General features: G+C 44.8%; 1 protein-coding gene across 2 annotated transcripts in view; it reads right to left on the bottom strand.

Moving 5' to 3' along the window:
• Window positions 1-462: 462 nt before the first annotated feature.
• PSTPIP1 (proline-serine-threonine phosphatase interacting protein 1) overlaps window positions 463-26,135 on the bottom strand; it is a 49,240-nt gene continuing 23,567 nt past the window's right edge. For both annotated transcript variants that reach the window (XM_065688571.1, XM_065688572.1), the window contains 12 exons: window positions 19,147-19,181; window positions 17,978-18,084; window positions 16,146-16,208; window positions 15,058-15,156; window positions 13,264-13,309; window positions 12,344-12,423; window positions 9,725-9,823; window positions 9,007-9,103; window positions 5,936-6,020; window positions 4,343-4,413; window positions 2,659-2,759; window positions 463-739 (listed from right to left, as the gene is read on the bottom strand). In XM_065688571.1, coding sequence (XP_065544643.1) covers window positions 608-739; window positions 2,659-2,759; window positions 4,343-4,413; window positions 5,936-6,020; window positions 9,007-9,103; window positions 9,725-9,823; window positions 12,344-12,423; window positions 13,264-13,309; window positions 15,058-15,156; window positions 16,146-16,208; window positions 17,978-18,084; window positions 19,147-19,181 — 1,015 coding nt within the window. In that variant the 3' untranslated portion in view covers window positions 463-607. The remainder of the gene's footprint in view (window positions 740-2,658; window positions 2,760-4,342; window positions 4,414-5,935; window positions 6,021-9,006; window positions 9,104-9,724; window positions 9,824-12,343; window positions 12,424-13,263; window positions 13,310-15,057; window positions 15,157-16,145; window positions 16,209-17,977; window positions 18,085-19,146; window positions 19,182-26,135) is intronic.

Here is a 26,135-nt window from a genome sequence, read left to right as displayed (position 1 = left end):
GCAAAAGCAAGCCTTGGACTCATAATCTGCCCTCATTTTGCTGCCTCAGAATCCAGTGCAAAGCAGAGGCATGGGTAGCATGGATTTCATTGTATTAGGAGATGGCCATGATGGGGAGTGCCTTGTGTTTCTAGTACTGATGTGTATAGGCTGTGCAGTGGGAGGAAGGGATCCATGGCAGAGAACATGGCTGCTGTGACCATGAGGGTGGCTCACAGGCTGGCTGGAGGTGGCCCTCCATCCAGGAGATGTAGCACTTGTTTCCTGGGTCTTTTTCCTTTAGTGCAGCTCAGTTCTGGGCAGGATTTTCCTCCCGGATTCATGAAGTTTTGCAACACTGATGGCAGCGCAGTGTGCTGAGGGGAGGAAGAGCTATGGTAAGGACCAAAACTCCTAATTGGGTTTTGCAGACAGTGTAGGTCAAGAGGTGCTGGGATGGCGCAGGAGGAAGGAAGAGGAAAGCATGGTCAGTTGGTTATTATTTCCTGACTGGTAATTGTAGAAGATAGTATTATGGGTTGCCCTTGGTCAGCCGGAGCGACCTTGTGTGCTGTTTGTTTTCAGTAATAGAGTATTTTTGAAGTCTGAGGACGGGGGCTTCTTTTCATCAAAGCTTTTCCAGATAGGAGCCTGGCACAAAGCCTCGCTGCCCATTCCGTTCTGCTGTCCACCAGCCATCCTCATTTTCTTCAATGACAACTATGATGTCTCCTTCACTGATGTCCAGCTCATCCATGTTCTGAAAGGAGACCAGAATGGCAATGTGGTTATTAGCCTGAGAGCACGGGAGGGACCAAACATGTGCCTGGTCGTTTGGGTTTGGGCTTTTTTACCCTGCCTTTCATCTAAAGTCTGCCAGTGCCCTTCTGGTTGGGAAAGAGACTGAAATACCGGGCAGTGAGGGGATTAAGCACTTGTTGAGGTGGTTGTTTCCTTACTATCCTCAAATTTCTCCAGCCTCCGTGGGAGCAGCTTGACTGTTGTATCACTGGGGAAGGCTGGAAGGGGTTAAATACAACTGTCCTGAACCAGCTAACCATGACCCTTGTGTGGTCTGCAGGTGTTGCTAAATAGAACAGTGCACAGCTTAATTCCCAAGGGAGATGATAACAGTGTCTCTGCTAATCCAGGCCTTAAATAGGTCTCTCGATTCTTTTAATACAGAACAGCAGTGACCAGAGGAGGTCCAGCGACTTTTCCTGAGCTAGGTAACTTTTATCTCCAAGACCAATGGAGGAAGCTGTCGCTGAGCTCTCAAGCAGCTCTCAGTCCCTTCAGTGGGTCTGTCCTATTTTCCATAGGAAACCACTTTGCTACCTGCAGTGTAGTAAAATAGAAAACAGAGTAAGAGAGGCTTCCAGATACATTTGTCACATCAGCTAAATCTAAATTTAATGTACCTGAGTAGGTGCGAATGGACTCAAAACTGAGAGGCCTCCGTATACATTATACTGAAAGTAGTAACAGGCACTTTTCTCAGCAGGGAAATACTGTGTGTGTCATATTTTTAAGGCAACTCCTGGAGTAAGGATCTGACAGAGATGCGGCAGTCTCCTCGGGAGGTACTTTCAGCTGCGCTTGCATGACATTTCAGGCAAATAGTAAAAGAGTGTTTAAAACAAAGCAAAACAAAGACTATATCATAAAGGGTGTCAGAGTGCAGCTGTACCCAAGAGAAAGCTCTCCTTTCCAGCCCTTTCACTGTTTCATCTGGCCGCCTATTTTGTCACATGCCAGCGTTTCTTCCATGTTGGCTGTTGATGGCAGGTCCCTTAAAGTGGGGGTCTCCCTGAAGACCTTCTGCTGATCTAAAGCCAATAAAATGAACCTTTAAACTGACATGTAATTAAACTGTCAAAGTCCCATTGCGGGGTAATGACGTAACAAGAGTCCAAGAGGTTCTGGAGTCCATCTGAATAAAAAAATACTCATCACCAGTCGGTTTATAACCTTTTACTAATAGTATTAGGCCTAGATAGGTCTGGAGCCATTGCAAGTTCAATATCCCCATTAATGATGCAGGTTGCTACCTTTTGGTACATGGGCCACATCCACTCTGATTCTGCAAATTGCAAAATAGATGTACAGGGAAAGAGTGTCCTTTATGGTGATTCAGTACTCTCCAGCATGGAGAGCCAGTGTGTTAAACTGGAGCAGCACTCTCCAGGTGATAAGTGAGATCAAATGGAGTTCCTAGACAAGCATCTCTCACATATTCTTACATGAGGAATCTGTAGCTGTTTTTCCTAGGAAAGCATTTCACAAGAGATGGAAGTTCTGAATGCACAGTACTGCATACTTAGTTATCACTCCCTAAGAAATAACATTTTCCTTGTGTTTGTGGTCTCCTGTATCTCTAGAAGGAGGTTGTAACAGCTCAGCACTGATTTAGGGGTGATTGCACTAATGTGTAATCAAAAAATCTTATTGTGTCATCTTGAGGTGGCATCACCTAGTGGTGTGTGCCAGGAACTGGCACTTGGGTTTCCTGGCTTCTGCGTGTGACCTTGACCAATAATCTTCTAAGTGTCCCTGGCTGCAAAGTGAAGATAACACCTCCTAGACAGAATCAACACTTTCAGGATGTTCTGCGTCAGATCAACATCATCTGTTTTAAATCTGATGCTGTGATATATGCATTTCGAAGCCTTTCGTTACCTGGGCTCTGTAGTCATAAAGTACTCTGTAGTCCTGTGATGCCGTGATTCTAGCTTGTTGATTTTCAAAAATGGATGCATAGACCCCATCTGGTTTCTCTGCTAGAGGGGGTAAAAAAAAAGACAAAGGTAAAACCCACCCACAGAAACAAAGAGTTCAGTTGCTTATAAATGCATGGGATCATATGCAAGAGTTCACAAATACAAGGGTGTCTGTTCTCTCTTTCTCTGGAGACGTACATGTATAGGAAAGCTGCTGTGAACTGTACCTAAAGTCCTACACACAAACTGCGTCCCATTGATTAGATGACAGTACACCCTTTGGGTTTAGTGGGAGGTCGGACACTAGCTTTAGCCTCATCCAGGTTGGGAAAAATGTTTATCCTGCGGAAGGAGAATGTTCAGAGAGGGAAATGCTGTGATTGAAGTGGTTTAAAATGGTTGCAGCTGGTGGGCTCAAATTCTGGCAGTTCAGTGACTCACACAGGGCTTTTCTTTTTCCCTTGAGAAAAGTGGCAAACACTGTGCCGATGGGTCAGCAGACATTTGCTGGTAGCTTACATAGCTCCCAGATAGCTGTTCGTCACTGACGTCACTTTCTTGGCAGATGTTGCTTTAATCCAGCTTGTCATGATTAGGGCAACCTCTTATTTCCTCCCAGCATCTGCCTGGGAGCTTCCCCTGCCACGGGGGTGAACACAGTTTCCCCACAGTGACTCCTTTGTGGGATGATAACGCTCTGACAGTGCACGCAGCATCCAGCACCCTTTCTATCCCTGGGTTAGTTGTCCTGCTCTAAGGAGCACTGTCATGTCCTGGACTTCCCAGATATTGAAAGGCAAGCATGGGAGCAGTTGAAAAAGCTGAACACAGAGGGAGTTTGCTCTGCCTGAGGGCCTTGCCCTGGGAACGCTCTCCCCTTGTGTCCCTAGCCTAAGCGAATTCAGGAGTGACTACCCTCAACTGCTCAGCATAGCATTGCTCTACATGTGCAGGTCCAGCTGGTGTTTGTTAGCACTGGAGAGTCTCCCCTGGCTGAGCACCAAATGCAACAAGTTAAGATAGTCTGGGCTTCATTTCTGGGTGCCCAAGCAGGCAGGTCTGACAAAGGGAACTGATATGGGGTGTTTGTAAAACTGTTCTAAAACAGCTTTTTGTTTTCTTTAAGCAAGAATCACAGTTAAAGTGGTTTTGGTTTGAATGGAACCATTCAAAGTGTCACTAGCTGTTACTTTCTGCATAGTGAAAGTACTATGTTTTAAATATCATGTTAAGTGCCTGGTTGCAGTGGTTACAATAAGACAGTGTAATTGTGAAACAAGATGGACATTTGCCTTTGTAAGGCATGAACCTGGTCTGCTAAAAACTATGTATTCTCATGGGCTTTTTAGAGGTAGTATATTCTACTTTAGGAGAAAACTATTGCCTAAGATGGATTGTGGTGTTCTGAATGTACAGTTCCCCCTTGCCTAGACAGTGGTTTTGAAGATCATATGGATTATTTGGCACTTTAAGCTGGGAAATTTAATACACATCCAAGCTAGATTCATTCCCAGACTTCTCTTACTCTCGACTGCTGACATGTGAATGTCTGCTGTGCCATTTCTGCTCCATGTCAAAGCTTGATTTAGCAATGTGATCTAAAACAAACACATCTGGTAAACCTATTTCCTGAAGAGGCATACCAAGAGGAGGGGCTGAAGGAGTGGCACTTTCCGTGTTGTGTTTGCTGCTTCCATGCAGTAGTCCAGAGAATCTGCAGAACCAAGAGAAACCAATGACAAAATGAGTGAAGAGGACTGGGTATGAGCATTCCTTCGTCTCAGCTGTCTGACTCAACCTTCCCTCCATCTGCTGCAGCACTGGGTAGATGTCACCTCTTCCTGTGGCTGTCTATTTTCATTTCTGCTGCAGATAAATTTATCTTCAGTTAAAAATACACTTTAAAAATGCAGTAGAATGCTGAACTGTCAGCCATCACTAAACTATGCATAAACTGCATCAGATAGTATTTTATTGTTGATCTGAAGGCACCAAAGTGCAAAACTCCTATTACTTGACAACATTAATATGGTGAGAATTATCAGTTGTTTAGAAGAGATTACCATTTTTAAGGAAAACTGGTGCAATTTAAAATCCTAAGCTTGCATAACAGCCTTTCTGAAAACTGAGTGTAAAGAGGAAAAAAGATATTTATTTTTAATCTATCCCTAGTTCTATATCACTGCTGGGTACTGGAGACTAAGTGAGAAAATGGGTTAGGATTCTCAGCCATAGGTAGAAATAGCATTGCTTGCTTTAGGCATACTTAAGGGGTCTGATTTTTCAGCTGGTAAATACTCAGTATTAATGGAAAATGGACATCCAAGCTCAACAGTTTCTGCAAAACTCAGGCTGAGCTTCTCTTGGCTACTTGCCCATGCAGAGCAGTTATATTCTACACAGCAGTACAATTGTCTTCTGTGACTGTATAGGATGCAACATTAGAACTCATTGTTATAGAAGATCCGGTTTCCAGCTGTAAAACAGGGCATTGTATATAAACCTTATCAGCTCCCTAACAAGCCTGAACCACACTTTAAATAGGACATCACAGCCTGCTTCTTGTCTTTGCTGTGTAATAAGGCTTGTCAAAATGTAAAGCTCTTCTGCTTCAAATGTGATGCCATTCCCACTGTGAATTAGTCATTTTGGTATAAAATATTTAAACCCAGAGATCGACCATGCTCTTCTGCTGATATAACTGCATCCATGTGACAGCATTTACCAGCATAAATGGATCAGAAAAATAGAAATTGCCTCCCTAATCATCACAGTTATTCCACTCAGTGCTTTTCCCTTTGGTCTAGCTACAGAGAGCAACTCTTTGTTCTGCTCAGCTGGGCGGTGCAGTAAGCCAGGAGGTATTGCCAAAAAAGACAGCTCTCCCCGGCCCTTGCTCCCAGCAAGATTCACCTTTACCCTCGCTTGAACAAAGTGGTTTTGTTGCTATGTGCCGTGACTCACTAGGAAAGAGGAAATAAGTGACTGCTATCCGCTGCTGGCCAACTAATTGTTTTATGAACACATCCCCTGATTCTCTTCCCACTAGGCTATGGCAAAATTACTCTCACTCTGGTTTTAATAGGTTTAACTTCTTCTGTCAAGTTATATTTATTGATATGTATGTGTTGCCACAGTAAAGGAAGTAATAACTTTGCAGGTCCTGTTTCCTGTCATCAAACATTGCTGTTCATACAGAGAAATACCTGTTCTGGGAACTGACGTTTGCTACTCACCTCTTCATCATCCCACAAGACTGGGTTGGACTGCTGTTGTTTCTGTTTGGTTCTTTACTGTAGTAGTTCTCATATCCTATTGCATCTGCAACAGGGCAATAAAAATGAGATGTACACATGGGCAGGACTTTTTTTCTCCCCTCCCAACAATGCAACCCACCGTTGCAACCATTGGGCTGCTGGAGCAAACTGCAATGCAGCACCTATCTGCACTAGCCTATATATAATGTGGCTGGAGAGCAGCTCGGGGGGACCTGGGGACTTGACAGAAGCCATTCAAGTGATTGTAAGCAGATATGTTTGTGGTAGAAGGGCATGTTTGATATGAGATGAGCACAGTCAAGGTCCTGAAGAACCATTCTAATAGCTGTGGCTAACCCTAATGCAGAAGGCAGTTTCCTCCATGACTGCTTCTTCTGTTGCCTTGAAGCTCAGGATTTAAGGGAACGGAGCATGGTGACTGTAAGCCTGAGACCATGTTCATGATACAATTGGCTGGACTGTGTTTTGTTTCTTTTTCTCAATGTATTGAGGTAGGAATTTTTGTCAGAGCTGGGAGATTTCTGAATCTTATTGCCAGCAGCGGTAATGAGCAATTTTCTGGTCTGTGCTTGATCTTGAGTGTCTCTACCTTTCATATCTCCCTTGTCAGCCTTCTGAGAGCTGATTTGCCGTTTACCCAGAGATATTTGGGTTTTGTTCTTAAACACAGTTATGTTACAGTTCCTTCACTCACCCCCATGGTGGTGTTAAGGGTGAAATTGAGACCATTTCCAAGTCTAGCTTCACAGATAAAATAGTTACACATGGATTTATTTCTTTTTCATCTCATGGCTCCCAGTGTGGTTGCTTAGAGCTGCTGGCCACATGCCCTTTCTGCCTTCTCTGTGTTAAAGCCAAACAAACATGAGTGAAGTCTGTGATACCGTATTATCTCAGTTCTGATACCAGCAAATTAAGACTTTGTCATTGGACTTGGGCTAAAGGTTATGTTGACATTCTCACATTGGGTCAGCCAGGATCATAAGTAGAGCAGGCACATACAGCTAGTGTGAAGAATCCCTGCAAATAAGACTGAGGGTACTTAGTGAGCTTCCTGAGCATTTTAAGGGTCTCCTATTGTCCTTCTAGGTTGTTACCTTAGTAGTTCCTACTCTATAATGATTGTAAGATGAGGTAGAAGAGGGGAATGAGCAATCGCATCAAGAAACTGAAAGACTGATGAAGGTCTGCTACACAATGCAAACCACACGTGGGCTTTCTCCTGCATTCTGCAAATAATAAAACAGATCAACGGGTCACCATGTGCTACTGTGCAAACTCATTAGCCGGAGCTATGGAGATACAAGGATGTTACTTCCAGAACATGACACCTTCTAGGTGGCAAAAATAAAAAAGCAACTCAAAAAACCCCAAAACCCATCAAAAAAGCAAGGCAGTTCTTTCTTTGCTTTTCAGAAAGCTCACAAGGGTTTTTCCCACCTATTTCTTATTAGAAATGAGTCCTGACATAGCCAAGAGCTGTTTGCAGAAAATTGCCTAGGCAACTGGAGAATGAGAAATCTCACACAGGAAAAAAGCCAACTAGCTGAGAATTACAGATTTCTTAGTATACAGAAGTTGTTTCACACCGTTGCAAGGCACAGTACTCCCTTCTGCTAGTGCAAATGTAGTTTTTCCTTGGTAAATGCTCCTGTATCAGTGAATTTAAATCCTCTATGTGAAAGAATTAACTATAGCAGCCAAATGGCATTCAGTGCACCAGTATCAATATATTCATTTAAAATATTTCTCCCAATCCCAATTCTTAATCGTTGCAGGTGTAATGATGGAAAAGGCCGAGTGAAAACCAGGCTCAGTGCTCAGTTAGTGGCAGCATCTAGCTCTGCTGAAGAAGTTCCTGGGGTGCAGTTGCTGCCAGCTGCAAGCTCTGTGATGAAATCAAAGGGGTCTAAGCTGCTCCTGTATGAGATAACTATCTCCTGAGTCAGGGATGTCAAACACCCTGCTGATGTTTGTACCTATACAACTCCTGGCATGCACAGGTTTTATCAGTATAAAGTTTTCTTATGCCTGCATAGCTTATTCCCCACTTCGAATGGGAGTAAGCTCTGTTGATACTGTTGAGGGCGTACTAAGGGCATTTCCTGTTTGACCTAGCAGTGTGGTGTTAGAGTGGATAGTGGAAGTGAGCCAGTATCTGTGTACAGATTAAAAACAATGGAGGAAGAGATCTTTTCAGAAGTGCAGAAGTGCAAGCACCACTCAGTCTGTGAGTATTTTCTATTGCTTGTTGAAGTCAGAGGCTGTGGTTTGTATCTGGCCATGTGAAACATTAGATAGCCTCCTTTCTCATGATGTGTGTGGAGAACTACCCTAGAGCAGCATGTGTTCATTTTACAACTGCTCTTAGCTCTTGGTATCTCAATCTCCATTTCAGCCGAGAGGTTTTGATCATTGAAGTCAATGAAAAGGCTGTTTTGGCTTGAATGGGCAGTTTGTGAGCCTTGCATTGCTTCTGCATGCAAATGTTTGTTCAACATTTCCCACAACTAGAGTCTTGCCTTTATACGAACAACTTCCTGAGGGGACAGAAGATGTTATTGCCCATTGGGTAGGTGGAACAAAACAAAATAGAAAGTCTGCTCTTTTCTGTTCTGCAAATGAAGAGGCAGCATCTCTGTCAAGGGGATACCATGGTGCAGTTACATGGTAAGTTGGCTCTGACTTGTCACCACTGCAGGAAATTGAGGTTGCCATATCTGCAAGGCAGTTTGCCACCTCCTTAGCAGCATCAGCTCAGCTGTACTGTGAAATGAGCCTGGTTGCAAAGCCAAAACAACTTCTCTTTTATTTTTTTCAAGTTTTGGAGGGTTATTTTTGAGTGGCTCATCCATCTATGCCACTTACCATGCCACACAGGGAACGGCAGCAGCACAGCGAGCAGGAAGTGAACCATGGGCGGGTGGCAATGAATAGCAGAAGCACAAGCTCCAGAGGACGTGTACTGCACCAACTGCAGCCTCAGCCTCCCGGGTGACTCATCAGAGAAGTCCAGTAGGAATAATTACCTGGAGGTTGTGTTCCTGTCATTTTAGTCTTAATGAAGTAGTCTATGTCTGACTCTACAGCGCAGTTCTCCAAGCTTAACCGAACCTCTTCATACAGCTACAAAACAGAACCCAAGAATTGAATTTAATTTGTAGCATTCGACATTTAGTTAATGAGTAATGCTCTTCTAAACATTTTCCCCTTAAGAGACACTTTATACTTGGTACATGTCAGACCTGGATGGATCTTCAGCCTGTCCCCCATAAAGACATTCTTGTAAACACAGTTGTTTATTTGTGCTCTGGATATTCTTTTAAGAGAGGATGCCGAAAGCAGTCCAAGGCTTTTCAGTGCAAGAAAGAAATTGGTAGCAGGAAACAACCATTCAGAGTCAAAGCTAGTGTATTCTTTGTCTTCCAATTTTGAGACCATGAGTGAATGCCTTTCTGAAAGTTGTGCCTCAGCCCAAATATACTCAGCTGAGCATTCTGGTAGCTGGAAGCACACCCAACAAACTGAGGGGAGGAGACATGTAAGTGTCTATGTCCGGGCATATATCTGGTTTACATCTAGAAGGGAACAAGCTAGATTGAGAATACTCCCCCCTCACTGAAATTGCACAACAGCCAGTTTGCTGTCAGCAGGCACAGAGAAGGGCAAGCTAGTGCTGTACTGCTAGAGCACTCTTTTCCTCCTCTTCCTCCTCTGCATGTAAAGTTACTTGGCAGGTGCCCCTACCTCATCATCCTTCACACACTGCATGGAGAGCTGGTTGCAGTGAACCCACAGCGAGTTGCGGAGGATGGTGATGCGGTCACACTCCTGGAGCTGGAAGACCTAAAGCAAAGAGAGGATGTGATGTAGCCTCATGGTAGTTAGTTATTTGCATTGCAGGCAACAATAGGGCCAAGCTGGTAAGTCTGCGAACTGTTCTGAAGGATCCTTTGTAAAGGATGTCTTTGCAGCTACTGGAGAAGCTGCATCTACTTCCTTGTGCTCGAGAAGTTGTTTTAATTGATTGCACCAAATTAAAGTTATGTATTATAGACAAAAACAAAGCAGGGGAAAGGAATCAGGATCTGGATTTGACTGCCAAGGATTTCAGAGCTGAGGTCTGGTCTGCTCTGAAATCTTGGTGTTTAACAGATCAGTTGAGTCCTAGCATGAAAAGGTTGTATTTATGTTAGACGAAGAGCCAAAACTACCCATCTCTGCCTTCTAAAATGGCTTTCCATACTTTTCTCTTTTGAAACTACTTGGGACTCTCTGGAGTTGCCTCTCTTCATTTCTAAGGTTCTTTTCATGGTAAAGAGAAGGCATTTTTCATTCTTCAGAGTTTAGTCCCTGCCTTCATCTGCCTGATTTTTCTCCTGTTATTGCACAGCTTGGGAAGAATGAAGGGGGAAGAGAGAGAAGTGTGAACTGAGCCGGGGGAAGAGGCAGATCAACTCTTACTTGGAGAACTTAGATCAGGGTGGTTTGATATTTTTTTTAAGTTATACTTCTATAAGTAGAACATAAATTTTTGGTTTTCTAAGAGGTGTGAAACGCTCAGATGCTTCCAGCCATCTGTTTCCATCACCATTTGCTAGTAATTATGTCCAGAACACCACAAATGTGTACAGTATTCAGCAGAACAGTTAGTTGGATGTGCTGCCTGCCATGTAATATCTTGCCATCTAAAAACTAAACAGCAAAAAAGGAGCCCATCAGGGGAATAAGCTGGCCTTGGGATCAGTTTCTGAGAGAAAACAGAAAAAGCTTTTACCTGAAGGGTGGAGAATGAGTATTTCAATATCCAGTCTGAATACAAAAAGACAATCTCTGCAGCCTGGCCCTGCAGGGGCTGCTGAAATAGCACAAGAGCTCACTGGGAATTCTCCAGGTAAATGATGTCCTGTCAGGAAATGCAGCTCAGCAAAGAGGGAAGCGTAGTGACTCTGGGCTTGTCAGGTCCTTAGCAAAGCAGAGCTGGGTGTTGGGTTAGACACATCCCTTGTGCATGTGCAATAGACTGACAGTGAACCTGGACATCTTCCAAGGAACACGGCACTGCCCCTCTCCGTTCCATTGCTGCCGCTTGCTAGCCAATAATTTGGGCTACAGGTGTGCAGCGCTCAGCTAGAGACCTAAGCAACTTCAGCACTTCCACATTCTCCACTATGAAGCCAGAAGCTGGGGATCTTAAGCTGCTTTTTGTGCTAGTTACTAGTTTTAAATGCCTCAAAATATCTCTCAGTTCTTGTATCTACAAGGACTTCTAAAAGATGTCCAAGATGCCCTTCCTATATGAATGAGTTCAGCAGCAGGCAGGCCACAAGCTCTGTGGGCTATTCAGAATTTAGCCATGTGGGAGAATGAAGTGTGTTTGGTTGTGGAACACCTCACTTGTTCATTGGCTTCTTAAGAAGGGGGAAAATTAAGGCTTGGCAAAATTTCTATGGGAAGTCTGCTGTGCCAGCCATGGGACTTTCCAGTCCTTCCAGATAGGGAATATTTAAGAGGAAGCAGAGAACTGACAAGCTATGCTCCTGGCATTTCATGTTACGTGGAAATAAAGCCTGCAACAAGTAAACATAGCAAAATCGTACTCAGCAGATGGGCAAATGTACTTGAAGGATTAATATGACCAAATATGTGGCTGATTTGGATGTCAGCCAGTTCCTGTAAATTGTTGTGCAAAGCTTACTAGGCAAGCACAGATCTCCTCACCCGTCCTCAGCATAATGGGAACAGAGACTTCTCCACCACCACCTTTCAACTGAAAGATTAGTCCATGGCAGAGGGCAGGTGAATATAAAGTGCTGTGCAAAATAAGGATTCTGAAAGGAATCTGTTTGTTGATTTTTTTAATGAATTAATTAATTAAATTCTTGTTTCTATTTTGAAATTCACTTTTAAAACTGAAAATGAATTTTCCTGTCTACGTTTCTGTTCACTTTCTACTGACACTACATTTTGTCATGAAGCGGTTACTTGAGAAACAGCCTTGTCTTGGCTGTGATGGATCATTCCTAAAGTTACTGTAGTCTTACGTTTAGTTTTGGGTGAAAACTGGCACCAATAGATTGTACCAGGTCATACATTGCTCTGCTTCTCACACTTCTGCACTGATTCCCCTCCTTTCTATTTACATACATATCCTGGAGCAGGCAAGGAGAGTGCAGGCAGGACAGCTAGCAGCTATGTCTAAATCAACTCCAGCTTTTGCAGTATTTTTGCAAAGACATCTACTGAGACTCCACATAGAGCAAACAGCAAAACCCTTGGGGCGAAATCTCAGGTCTAAGCCTGATACCTGCAAGTAAGATCAAATACAGAGCACACAAATATATCGCTGCAAAAGTCAATGTTTACCTGGCAGGTTTTGATATGTTCCTGTTCCCACTCTGTCCTGACCTTATCCAGCTGCTCGATGTTCTGTTTGTACACATTCTCTGTAAACACACACATAAGAGGAATCCAACAGTTAGGGGAAGAAAATGATACAGCCTTTTTCTTTTCCCTCCTATTGGGACTTTGCTGTGTTTCTTGCACTTTAGGCCTGTGGTTTGCTAGAGTATTGCAAGAATGTGTGAGTTTGAAACTGGTGGGCCACAGGGTATTTGGGGGTTTCTTCTTCGCAACTTTATACTAGAGTGAGGAGGATTCTCTCTGTGTGGTTTTGACCTAGTAAACTTCACAGTGGGGATAATACAAATTGGAGATGAAGAGCCTCAGTGCTGGAGCACTGAGCATCCTTAGGCTTGCTCTGTGCTGAGCCAGCCAGGTAAAACGTTCTTTAGTGTCAGCTCTTACATGAGCAGTGAGGGACAAGTCTGAACTCATGAACCAGCTCAGGTGACTGCTGGCCTGTCCTTCTGGACATGCACTGTGTTCCTGCCTGGAGAATGCTACCATGCTCATGCACAGGGAACCTGGGGACTGCATATCTGGTTTGGGCCGACTGAGGGCAATTTGAGTATCATTCTTTTGTGCTTTCAAACTTGTTTTAAGGGAGCTTTCGTTTCTTGGGTGAAGTCCCTAAAGGAGGTCTTCTACGAATTCTGTAATGAAAGCAGGAGACTTGCATTCCCACAAAGGAAAGGGAATGCAGGGGACTATCAGGTTGCTGTTCTTTAGAAGCTGCTTCATTAATCTTTGAGTGTAGGTGCCTTTGGGAAACGTGACTTCAAACAGAGGCAGCCGGGATGCTTTGGATGGTGCTCTGTCAAAATCAGCTTGCTGGCAGATCTTTGCTGAGAGAAATCTTAGTTCAGTTTCAAATAGAGCATCACCTGCTTCATTTGCTGCGTCTCTGCATTGCTTGGCTTTGTTCTGACTCTGAAACAGGAAAAGAAAGACCCCAAATTAATTTCTGACCATATGGTTTGCTTCTGGCCAAATTTTTTTGCTGCCTGCTCCCTTTCCCCTTCTCAAACTTGCAAACACTGGCCTGCCTTTATGCATGGCTCTGTTAAATGTGTTCTATGCGGAGGCAGGGACCAGAATTTCACAGATGTAGCTACAGGTCCACTGACTTCAAGGGAAGTCTGGCAATTTACATCTTTCCATGCAGACATCCCTGCCGTAGGAGCTTGGTGCCAGCATTATCCAGCCTGAATCTTGTGTCTGTTGGCTGAATTGGTTTTTCTTAAGTATTTGATGTGCTTTTCTAATAGATACTTACAAGCAGAAATAAATGGCAGTTGAAATTCTTCATCTTCCAAAGCTACTTATTTAACACAGATGAAAAGAATACAGCCTTTAAAATACTTCACAAATACCAAAGCATTTCCCAGGCCAACTCAGAAGCCTAACAGCAAAATTCACACGAAGTAGAACTTTTCCTTTTTAAAACCCTGCAGCTTTTAGCAAACAGGACTACAGCTATTATTGACAGCTCTGTACTCCCAGCTCTTTCTGCACAGATGGTGATGACAGTACATTAACACATGACTCTAGACATCAGTGTAATACATTCTTCCATTCTGCCCTTCAAGACAAGGCTCAGGTAGGGGTTCTTATGACCATATTCCTCATCACAGCTGGCTGGAAAATGTGTAGTAAGCTGGGAACATAAGCTTCGTTCTTACCTGCTTCCTGGCCCAAACTGTTTGCGAGTGCTGCACAGAATTAAACAGCCCACAGTGTTTCTTGTGGGATGCCTCTGCACATTTCAAATGTGCTGGCATGTGTGTGGCAGTCATGGCAAGGAAGCACCCTGGGATCCTTCTGCATTGACAGGAGCTGGGTCAGGTTTTGATGCCACTGAAGCTGCTAAGTGTTCTGGTGTCATTTCACTAGGGCCAGGATTTCATCCCCTCTCTGCAGCTAAGCTGGAGGGTTTTGTTCATCAAAGATCAGCAAATGCTGGAAATAAAATGCAAAGTTGTGATGCTGTTTTTAGAGCCTCCATCCCCCTGCTCCTTGAGATGATTTTTGATCCTTTTTGCTTACACTGCATTGATTTTTATCGAGCCAAAGGGAGTTCATTTATTTTGTTTTCTCCATCTGTTCCGCTGTAAAATGTTCCCATTAAAAGTTAGTGAATTGTCAGCTACAAGTATCAAGACGATGCAATGAAGGACTGCAATGCCTTAATTTCCAGTGATTTATTTTTGAGTTTGTAAATTTCATCGAAATTAAACTAACCATAAGGAGAAAAATGTTGAGGAAAAATATGCATTTTAATGTAAGATCCTCTGCCTACTAAATGTAAGCAGCTAAAAGGCAAATCCTACCGCATGACACACTTCTGACTTGTTCCTTCTTTATTAGAATTTCCAAGAAAAATCTCCTTCAGTTTCCCTTCAGGATCCATCGAGCAACTGGGTTATAGCCTGGGATAAATTAATTGGATAACTTAATCCCTCCCCAGCCTTTTTGAAAACCCATGGCCTATTGCAGAACTGGGGTTACTAAAGCTTGTGGAGGAAGACCTCCTTGGGAAGGGGCTTTGTTTTCATTTTGATTCAAAAGGCTAATTAGAAGGGAATGAAGTCCCTGGCAGCCCATGGAATGGGTTCTTCAACAGGATTCTGTTGCAGCTTGAAAAGATAAACCCCAAATAGCACTGTCCTGCAAGGTACCTTTTCTGTTTGCTTCTGGTTGCCTGAAGCACTTGTCCGTTCAAAGGACTGCTCGGCCTCATCCGCCTCCTTGCACTTCTGTTCATAGGTCTTCTTTGACTGTGTGGAAATGAAACCAAATGTGAGGTCTGGGTTAGGGACTGTCTCCAATGATGTTCTAGGCATTTTCTGGTTTGCAGTCTGAGGGGAAAATCAGTGCCAAAGTTGGAGCAACAGAAAAATAGAACTGAAGAACTAGGCTAGGAATTGGGTCCTTTTCCTGCAGCCCTGAAATAGTTTGATTTACACAGTTGCAGCCAGCTCTTTGCAGGGGTGCTCACGAACACACAGACAGCTCTAGCACCATCAGTGCATCAGGCATCTGTCCGAGCTGCAGTGCAGAGACAAACTTAGGCGCACACATTCCCATGGTGCCAGTGGGGATGGACTGTCATTCCTGTAGTGTAACTTGGAGCATCAGGTGCTGAAGTCAGTGTGTTGCCTTGCCCATTGCTCCAAGCTGTGAGACCGAGCCAGCACCCCATAGTCTTGGAAACAAAAGAAATCCTTCTTTACACAAGAAGATGTACGTGTCTTAGAGATTCACTCAGAATCTCTAATTTAAACTGTGTTTAAATTAAAATTGTTAGTACAGTTCCAGCTGTAGCACTGGCAGAGCTGCAACTACTTTTCTTTAGAGGCAATTGCCCATTGGAAACCAAACCCAGCTGCCTGCAGTTCCAGTTGGAGAGGTTTCCTCCTGTTTACAAGACTCCCTCACTGGTTTTAAAACTGTATTTACACAGACTGAAAAATTCCACGTGCTTCTGTAAGTATCCTTGCCTAGGAAGAATGAAATCCTGTGTGACCTGGGGCGTTGCTCATTCCAATTGACTTTCTGAGTACTTATTTTGGAGACTCTTCAGTGGGTGCAGCAGAGATCAGCTTTCTCCTTGGAGCAGGAATCACAGCCCCTCTCTCACACACTCTTGCACACTCACACACTCTTGACCTTTCTTTAATTGTAGGTACATGTGATACAGAATTCACCCTGCCTTAAAACAGGGCCTGTTTGCATTGAGGAACCTGCACAAAACCTCCTTGCTTACCTCCATTGTTTTCTTATAATGGGACAATTTGTTCTTTTGCATGCGCTCCATTGCAGACTCGTACTGTAAGAAACACATAGAATTTAGCATTTCTTGCCTCAGACTTTCCTCCCCCCTCTTCTAGTGGCAGGATGAGGTAAATGACTTCACTCTGCTTTTACTCAGGACAGTTTCTAAGTGATGCTGACAGCATCAAAGTGCCAGGTGAAAACAATAATCCAAGATAATTCTGCTTCAGTGGTTGCCATTAATAGCAGAGAGGATGGAGATCTCCATTTTCTCTGTCTCCCCCCCTCCTTTTATTTTCTTAAGGAGATTAAACAGTGTAACACCCAGTCACAGTGCCCATCAGCTCCGCCAGCAAGAGCTTGATCCCACATCTTTGCAGACCAAACCACTGTCTCACCCACATAAGCAAGGGTACTTGTTCATTTTAAACACAAACAATCCCTGTGTAATTTATATTCCATTGCTTCTGGCAAAGTTATGCTCAATGCAGTTTGATTTCCATACCGTCATCTGGTCAGTTGTCCCCAAAGGACAATACTGAATTCTCTTTTATGGCTTTAGTTGAGATATGCCCAGCCTTACATGGCAGTGAGATATGCTCGTGTTTGGCAGGGTATGTGTTTCCTCAGTGGGACTTTTGGTCCTTTATATTCTGCTCAAGCAAAACTCTCTGTGGGGTACCCAGAGGCTTGCTTCGTTGGGCTAAATAGCATCGTCCTGAAAGCAGTTCCAGTGAAACACAAATCACAGGATTTTGGGAGCTTACCACAAATGCTGACTATTCTGTCTAATGTTGACTCTCCCACAGCCACATGCTGGAAGGAGCAAAAAGCTTGCCTAAGTTTCCAAAGCAGTTTTTTCCAGGTCTCTCTCTTTCCAGTTGCTAGTGTTTTCAACAGGAGAGAGAACCTCTCTCTTTGGAAATCCTATGGCAAAGTGGTGGGGATACAAATAGTGATGAACTAGGTGCTTGCTGTCTGCCTTTGCATGCCTTATTTGCTTCATCAGTGGACCTCAAATCTCACTAGCAGTGCTGGTTTTACCTCCTTTAATATTCGGAGCCCTTTGCTATTCCAAGTTCCTGTGTGTCAGGGTTGTAGACACAAGACTTTTATGCCATTGGATATTGGTCATGTGCATTTTCATTTGTTTAGAATTAGCAAAGAACATTTTACTCCTCCATCAGTGCTTTCAATGTTAAGTGAATGTCCCATCTTTGTCTTCAACCCCATGGAACCAGAGAAGGTGTTAAGTGACCACTGTTGTTTCTATTGGGAGCTACTCTTTCAAGGGAATTAGAGCTGGATACAGTCATAGGGAATGAAATGGCCTTAAAGGTAGTGAAATTTTTGTTATACCACATCAACTAGATGCTGTTTATTCCACGTATTTGTAATAGAGCATATACTGGTGTTGCATTCAGCATGATAGTAATTTGCTTTTATGTTTCTAAATGTTTGTATTACCCCTTTATCGTAGTGCGTGTTAGAGATGATGCAGGATCATACCAAAGAAACCCAATTAGCAAGGGTATAAAAAAGAGCAAAGGAGGAATTACAGTCTTGCAGGAATAATAATAGTATCTGCAGTTATACCCGAGAGTGTAAAAGTGAGTAAAGCCTCTGTCTCCTGAGTTCAGAGCACTGCTTTATGTCCAGCTGGGAACAGAAGGAGATCTTCTGCCACAGCCTGGTGTATGGAGTGAGCGGGGCACACTGGATATGTTTCATCCTCTTGGGCAGTATTCACAGCCCCTGGCTGGAGACACGCCATCAGCATGGACTATTGACCCAATCCGTTTCAACGTTTCTCCAGTTCCTCACCTTTTTCCTTTGTTCCTTCTGTCTTTCTCGGAACTCCTCTATTCCTTTCAGTTCGTCCTTCAGCATTACCGCTAGCTGGAGATGAGAGTTTCCAACACTTTCAGTTTCTAAAGCAAATCAGAATTCGCACAGAGTGAGTGGACAGGTTTTGAAATATGAAGTCATGTTTTTCAGGAGATGTTTCTGGGATGTGGCTACTGCATGACTTGTTAATGTACAAAGCAGCTGTAACAAAAGGCTTCCCTATGTTTCTGCATGCACTGACATTGCTAAGGGCTCCCATAATCTCAGTAAGGCTTATTGCAGGTCCTCTCAGGGCTGCACAATGCATGGGTAACGCTCCTTGCTGCAGAGGAGGAGCACACGCTCAGAGCCACCATGGCAAGTGCAGAGCCCTGTTTACCCCAGGCACCTTCTGGGGCTGGAGGCCAGATGTTGTCGGGCAGAGGGAGGGAAGGAGCTGGTGGCCTGTACCACCATCCCCTGTGTCTGCCTTCCTTCCACTACACTGCTGGCTTGTCATTGCCTCTGCTTCCAGTTGCACCCAGCCTTGTACAAGTGTCATCAGAGGAGGCTGCAACCTGAGAATTCCACAGGGTTGGTAGGGATTGATTGAATGTCAGAGCACCTGGCTGATGCTGTTTGAAGTGGCCGGTAACTCCTCTCCATTTGTCGGCATTGGTGCCTCTGAAATGGAACCCCACCATTTCCAGCAGTACTGAGCTCCCCCACCCAGGCTCTAAAAATACCTTCATTCACCAGCTGCCTTTCAAAGGGTGTTTTTATCTAAGCAGCAGGTGCCATAGCCCGGTCGCTGTGATGATGCTGCATTTTCTGTGTGTGAAAGGGTTTTGTTCAGCCTTGGGTACATTTCGAGTATGCCGGTTTGAGGCTGGGGGCTTGCAGCATGGGGAACAGAGCTGGTACCTTGTGACCTCACCCAGACAAAAGTAATTTGAGGAAGAAGCCATTTTCTTTGCCACCAGAGAGTGGATTGAGTGCCCCGCCGTGGAGGACTCCCAGTGAGTCCTTTCCCTTCACTCTCCACACTACAGACTGGGATAGATAAGTTGGAAATAGAGGGGGAAAGAGGATGAAAGACCCCCGAGGGGGTGAGCACATTGGGTGCCTGTCTTACCCGGGTCAGAAAGGAAGCTGTAAATACTTACGTTGCTTGAGCCTCTCAAATGCTGCCTTCAGTGTGCTGTGAGGCAGAAACAAGTGCATTTTATTAGTACAGGCTTCTAAGGACTGTGAATCTAGAGAAAAAGCTTTCCCTCAGAATAGGGGATAAAACCCTTAATAGTCTTGTAATAAAAGTTGACCACGCTAACAAGCACAACAGCATCAATCTGTTCCCATCAGGAAATGCAATAAAATGCTCCATGAAGCGAGGAATTGTGCTACTCCTCATGTGCACCCTCTTTTTTTAATCCCCCTCTATTTGTGGCTGTGAACGTTAACAGGCGTTTCTCTATTCTCGCACCTTGCCAATGGTTACAAGTCGACGGCATGAAATAAAGACGGTCAAGGGGAACTGGGCTTTGGAGCACCAGTCTGAAGGGTAGAGCGAAACCAGCTCCACCCTCTGTGTCGAATGCGGCACCAGCAAATTTCTCCTCGGTCACCCTTGAAGCTGGAGCAGCTCTGCAGCATCCTCCGTACCGTGCTTCCCGAGCACCCCCGTGTGGCACAGCTCGCTCTCCTTTAACACGCACAAACGGTGCCGAGAGCCGGGGGAAGCTTTGAACCCCTGCTGCTCCCGGGGATTTTCGGCATCCCAGAAGCACAGCATGAATAAACCATGCCGTGAAATCAGGCCTCGGTGCTGGGCTGTGAAGTACAGCGCGGAGATGAGCAAAAAGAGATGTTATGCTGCTCGTCCAGATGGACCTACATAAATAAGTGGTCCTACAATGCAGAGTTGCAGAAGGGCATGAAAGGGTAACAACAGCTTGCTTGACGTCCTGGTCTTTTCACACTCCAGGGTCCATTTTAAGCAAGACCAGAGATACCAGAGAGGAGTGGTGGGAAAGAGCCTAGTCTGTAAGAGCATTTTCAACTTAACCTCCCCTAGCTCCGAGCCTGCAGGCTGGCAGGGCATTTCTATACACAGAGGCTGGGGCTGTGGTGTGAGCTGGAGGTTTTCCAGGCTAGAAAGCGCGTCTTCAAGCCCCACAGTGTTCCCTGAAGGAAGCAGGCCTGGGATCTCCATGGAGCCCTGGTCTGCGCCAGGTGGGTGCCCAGGGAGCAGCCTGTTAATGAAGCCCCTGCAGTCTTCCTGGCTGCAGCCTGGCTACTGGGAGAGCCCAGAAGAGGATGCGTATCACTTCCCAGCCATGTGCAGCTGCAGATGGGTAGGGAAATTCTATATCTCCTGGGCCGTTTCAGGCGTCTTAAGAGACACATGAAGGATCCTAATTGCCCTGTGTTAATTTAGGCTGGACATCTGTTTCCTAATCAAAGCTTGCTCTCCCAGTAGCAGGGCTGCCTTGCCAGGCATAACTAAAATGCACAGGAGATGGGAAAGGCTGGACCTCTCCTCAGTGATATTGCTTTGCAGTCCACTGCCAAATCCACATTGGTATAGAAATATAAGGAGAAGTCTTTCAGGCAGAGAAGATGAGTATTGAGCTAACTGCTTGATTCTTTCAGCTTTCAACTATATTGGTTGAGGGGAATCTCCTGAGACAAGACAGGAAATGTGCCAGATCAAGTGCTTTTCGGTGTTGTCCTAATAATACTTAAACATTTTGAAGGCTCATTTTAGAGGGGAAAAGAAACAAAACCCTGATATAAAATATTGATGGAAACAAAATTTTCACCACACAGAGGAAACAAGCTAAGCTAGTTAAAAGCTTGCAATTAAAAGGCAGGTTGAATATGAGCAGCAGAGAGAGCTTTTGCTCACCCCAAAGCTCTAATGGATTATTTTGAAAAAATATGTATATTCAAAGAATAATAAATTGCTTTTTTAGTGTGGATTTTCCAATAGGAGGTGGAGAATATGCCAACAGCTTCATGCCTGAAATGGGTAAATGGTGCCATTTAAAAAGCAGAGGACACCTGCAAACTGCACATACTCTGTGCATGCTGTGTTGATCTGTTGTGCCCAAAGACTGCTTTTTTCCACTTGCTGCTGGTGATTCAGGCTATACAGAGACTGGCAGAATTGCCATGGTGGATACTGAAACCAGCACTTTCTCAGTACATATCAAGGACACAAGCAACTCCCTGCTTTTTTGTTTTCCAGGCATCTGAGCTGCCAGAGCAGCTCATGATCCATAAGCCATACATGAAGCTTTTCTCCTTTTTGCTGGCTCTCTGTAAGAACAAGTGCGTCTCCTGGTATAATAACACATCTGCGTCTGACCTGGAGAGAGACCAGTTTGCTCCCTGCATGGGCTTGAATGGTCTTTCCAGAAAGCTCTGGCCTTTCACTCCTTGCACAGATTTGTCCAGCCAGTGTGCTAGCTGCTGACTGGGACAAGGCCACAGTCCATAAGTAGATTGAAAAAAGCTTCAGTCATTTCCTTCCTTATTTCTGTAATAACCTTCTATAATCATTGGCTCAGATCCCTCATCCTTATGGGGCTCAAGGGAGTACCAAATACATCATTGTGCCAAGTGACGTGTGGGAGAGAAAAAATAAATCCAATTTTGATCCATGGATCCATCAGGTATTCCCTTAGGATTTAGGGCTGCTGCAGCAGTGCTATAGATTAGCTCCTTATTGCTTCTATGGGTTCTGATTAGATCAGTGAAATGCAGCATTCCACTGCTTTGGAGGATTTAATGGAAGCAACTCATGTAGCTGACATCCAAGTGAATTTTAATTGTGGCTGTGCTGGGTTGTATGTACAGCATCTGTTATCCATTTCTCTTGGGTGGGTCTGACTTTCTAATGGGATTAATAAGGGCTTTATTCCAAAGCATCAGAAGTGAGGGTGTCTCACCTTCCTGGATGCTCTGAAAGAGTTCTGTCCTCCCTACCTGGAGCCCTCTGCAGATGCCTCCTTGGAAACAGGGTTGGACACAGATTTACTGTGGTGTTTGTTAAAACTCCCCCCTGGATATCTAAAGATTGGATTTGTCACAAGGAATTTCTGGCAGAAACAGGATTGACCCTGAATCCGGAGTAAAGGGAACGGGTAGAACCTGTGCAAGAGCAGCTCTGCAGCAACTTCGGGTGATCTTTGCCATCTAGTGGCTAAAATACTCTTATCGCCTTCGGGAGCACCCACCCTGGCTGCTGCCTTCTGGTTCTGTACTCTCCTGCTACTCCACTGCAGCGGCATTGAGCTGCGCTTGTAAAAGCCACACTTCCCAGTGCTCGTTTTTTCAGTTGGAGAAGGACAATGGTAGAGCTTTTAGAGGAACAGGGAAACCAAGGGGCGAAGCTCATTACAACAAAGCTCACCCACTGTTCGGCATTCTTGTTCTGTAGATTGCAAAATCCTTTCCAAAATGCACTTACCCAGATTTACCCAGCACACCAAAGCTGGGAAGGCAACCCTGTGCCTCCAGGGCACTGACTGCTAGTCCCTGTGGCTCTCCTCTGAGAGGACAAACTTTACAGAATGCATCATTTGAGAGCTTGGCTTGATTTCTCTCCCAGCAGAACCTGTCCCCTGCTTTAAAGGCAGCAAATGCTTCCTGTATTTGGGTGTTTTGTTTGCCAACAAGTCCAGATATGAGGAGCAGTGCATCAGATCATAATCCTTTCTACTCACACACTGTTCAGAATTAGGTTGTACTTGGTTCAGGAGGGGGACGTGATTGGAACAGCATGGGATGCCTGCACTTCCAAGTGGACTTGTCCTGGCTGCTCTCTGTGTTTGCTTTCTCTCTGTTTTTGGACCTGGTTTTTGCTAGAGACCTGAGCTGTTGCTGGATAGCTGACCTATGTGACACGAGGACCACCAGGAAATGGACTGTAGGAAGGCCCTGGTACCTTCCCAGTCATCCAAAGCTGAGTTTCATGGCACCAGAGGTGTACACAGCAGAGCTGTCTCAGTGGCAGTGCAGGTCATGGGCTCACTCACCACCTACATGGTTGCACCACACCTTTTTGTTTTCAGCTTTAGCCTTGATGTTTTGGGCATTTTTATATATATACTTGCCTTTAGAGACTGGCTTGAGTAATTCAGAGACTCCCTTTACATCTCGTACACAGGAAGGTAAAACGGGCCCTTCTAACCGGAAACCCACAGGTCTTTTTTAATTTTCTTTCTATCTTTGCTTGGTGAACAGGAGCGTGAAATAACCTCACCTCCCTTTCTGGTGGGTTTCAGTTTGAACAGCAATGTTCTGTTCTTATTGTAATTGTTAAAAACACTCTTTCTGAAATGGAGAGAATTCTCTGGCACATGAACTCTACAGACCACTTCCCAACAGACCTCTTCACCCTGTGTCTCCAGTAACTTACATCCTGATAACATGGTTACGAAACCAACCCAGTGCCAGTCTCCTCTGAGGCAATGGTTAGCATCTCTCTCCTGCCGCACAGAGAAGAAAGACCCGATGTAGTTTAACCAACATTTCTTTGTGTACAGCCCAGTGACGGCAGCAAAGTGTGGGGACCCAAGGTCAGAAGCATCTGGTCTCAAATGCCCCTGGGACTCTGTCTGCATTGCAAAAAGGAAAAGAAAGAGGAGGTGGTGTCCTCTCTGAGCAGGGAGGTACCCCAGTCACTACCAGACACACAGCAGAGTGTTGCATAGAATTGAATCTAACATTGCTTAGCAAGGATGTGGTGAAAACATCAAAGACTTAATTTAGCCAGGATGTTTTCTTCTGGCTCTCAGAGGAGCTATAAACAGAAAGGCAAAACTGCTCCGTGGTGCAACTGGAAAGATTTCTGCACAGCTCCCAGCTGTGGTGTGATGTTGAAGCCACCTGTAAGTGCACAAGAGGCATGAGCAGCGCCCCTTCTCTGAGCAGGACATCTCAGTTTCTGACTGTCTAAAAATTCATGCTAGCAAGGCACTGGCCAGCATGAGCAGTCATGAAAGTAGCAACCAATGTGGAGGGTTGCTCTGGTGCTGCAGTGTGTCTGCACTGTGTTTTGCTTCTGGTGCTCAGGTATTTTCAGATAAGGGTCAGAAGGAAACAGCCCCAGACGGAATGGGGGATGTAGCATTACTCCCAGGGCTGGTTACTGGGAGCACAGATGCATCACCCCAGACTTTGCTGGGGCAGAGGGGTAAACAGGATGAGATTTCCATGTATCTTCTCTTCCCTATAGATCTGTGCCCATAGACTACAGATCAGACCCCTTGTGACTCCAGAATGACCTCTGCTATTCAAATAAAGGATAAAACCATCCAAACATCTTTTGGACCTTTAACATAAAAATTAACTTCCTCATATCTCTTGGAAAGAGAGCAGCGCTGCTCAAAAGTGCCTGTCCGCATCACTAGAGAGCTCACCTAGGCTGGACGTAACAAGAACTGAGCAGACCCTTAGCTCTTTCAAACTATGTGTTTGGGTCCATTTTCCATAGTCCTGAAAGTTCAAAGCACAAGTTTATATGCTCTGTGTGGGTTCAGAATGTTTGAGTGGAGAATAACTAATTATGGAAGGATGTGACCTTCCCAAATGCCTTTTAGCTTCAGTTCACAAATGCCTGCTTTGTGTGAATAATACAGAGAGTTCTGTATATTAAGTGACAGTTGCCCTATATTTATACACAGGAAGCAGCAATTGGCATTTCGTTACAGATGCCCTCACCTCACGCTCACTGAAATATTCTACTTCAGGCATTGCAGAGAAGTGCAGAGTAGACATAGGCTTAATGGAACAACCCTACCAAGGTCTGAAGGAGATGGCAGTGGAAAAGAGGGAAGAAAAACAGTAGGAAATCATATACATGAGAAGAGACAGGCAGAGCAAATGACGGAAATAGGTGTTGTCAGAATAGGCAGAATTTAACCAGCGACTGTTTACATCAGTTACTGTACGAAAGAACAGAGTTCCCAGAGGCTCTATTTCAACTGAAGCCGGGGATGTATCTGAAAATTGGGCTCTGTTTTCATGTTGTGCTGCTGAAGAGGTGCCCAAAGCTACTGCATGGAAATTCCCAGTCACCTCACCTTGCAGCCGGAAAGGTGTTTCCTCTTAAAAGGCATGAGGTGTGCTGAGAATCTTCTTTAGTGTGTGGAGACATCACTAATGTGTGCACTACCTGCAAAAACTTGCAAACTGGATCTCAAATACCAAGTTTCTGTGCATCCTCTCCCATGTGAGCAACACAGAATATGGAGAGTGCAAACCGACACTGCAGTTTGAACTTAGAATCATAGAATCACAGAACGGTTTGGGTTGCAAAGGACCTTAAGATCATCCAGTTCCAACCCCCCGCCACAGGCAGGGATGCCTCATATTAGACCAGGTTGATCCAAGCCTCATCCAACCTGGCCTTGAACACTGCCAGGGATGGGGCAGCCACAGCTTCTCTGGGCACCCTGTGCCAGCGCCTCAGCACCCTCACAGTAAAGAACTTCTTCCTTATACCAAACCAGAACTTCCCCTCTTTAAGTTTGAACTTGTTACCCCTTGTCCTATTGCTACAGTCCCTGATGAAGGGTCCCTCTCCAGCATCCTTGTAGCCCCCTTCAGTTTATTCAAGAGATAGGACCTCATATGCTTGCCCTGTTATTCTGCTCCTCTCCTGGGACCTAGTTTTCGGGAGAGCATGTTAGGCTGAAGGGCTTTTGGTCTGAGCCTCTGTGACCCTCTTGCAGTCTTGCATTTAGATTCAAGTTGTGTGCATCCTTCTGTACACTAGAATGAACTTGCCAAGACCTATAGCACTGCACGGCGAGATCTGTGTCATGGCTTGGGAAGAGGATCTCTCTCCCTTCCCTGTAGGAAGTAGTTTCTAGCAGCTGCAGTGCTCAAGGCAAGGGCAAGCAGCCTGAATTTGCTTGAATCAGTCAGGACTATTGAACGATTGTGCCCTGTGGCTGTCAGGCAGCGCTTAAAGGGAACTTTTGTTTCATGAGCTGGAAGCTGGAGTGTTTATTTGCTATGCCCGTGGTAACCAGCACCAGCTTCTTTCAGAAACCCTGTCCTTGCTTTTCTGTTGTTTCGTTTTTTCTTTTTAAATAAAAGATAAAGGTTTTCTACACCCGTAGGCTCACCATGGCCACTTCCA

Source organism: Lathamus discolor, chromosome 8 (genome assembly GCF_037157495.1).
Source record: "Lathamus discolor isolate bLatDis1 chromosome 8, bLatDis1.hap1, whole genome shotgun sequence".
Taxonomy (NCBI): domain Eukaryota; kingdom Metazoa; phylum Chordata; class Aves; order Psittaciformes; family Psittacidae; genus Lathamus; species Lathamus discolor.
Note: the sequence above shows the minus strand (reverse complement) of the source record. Positions and strands in the feature narration are given on the sequence as shown.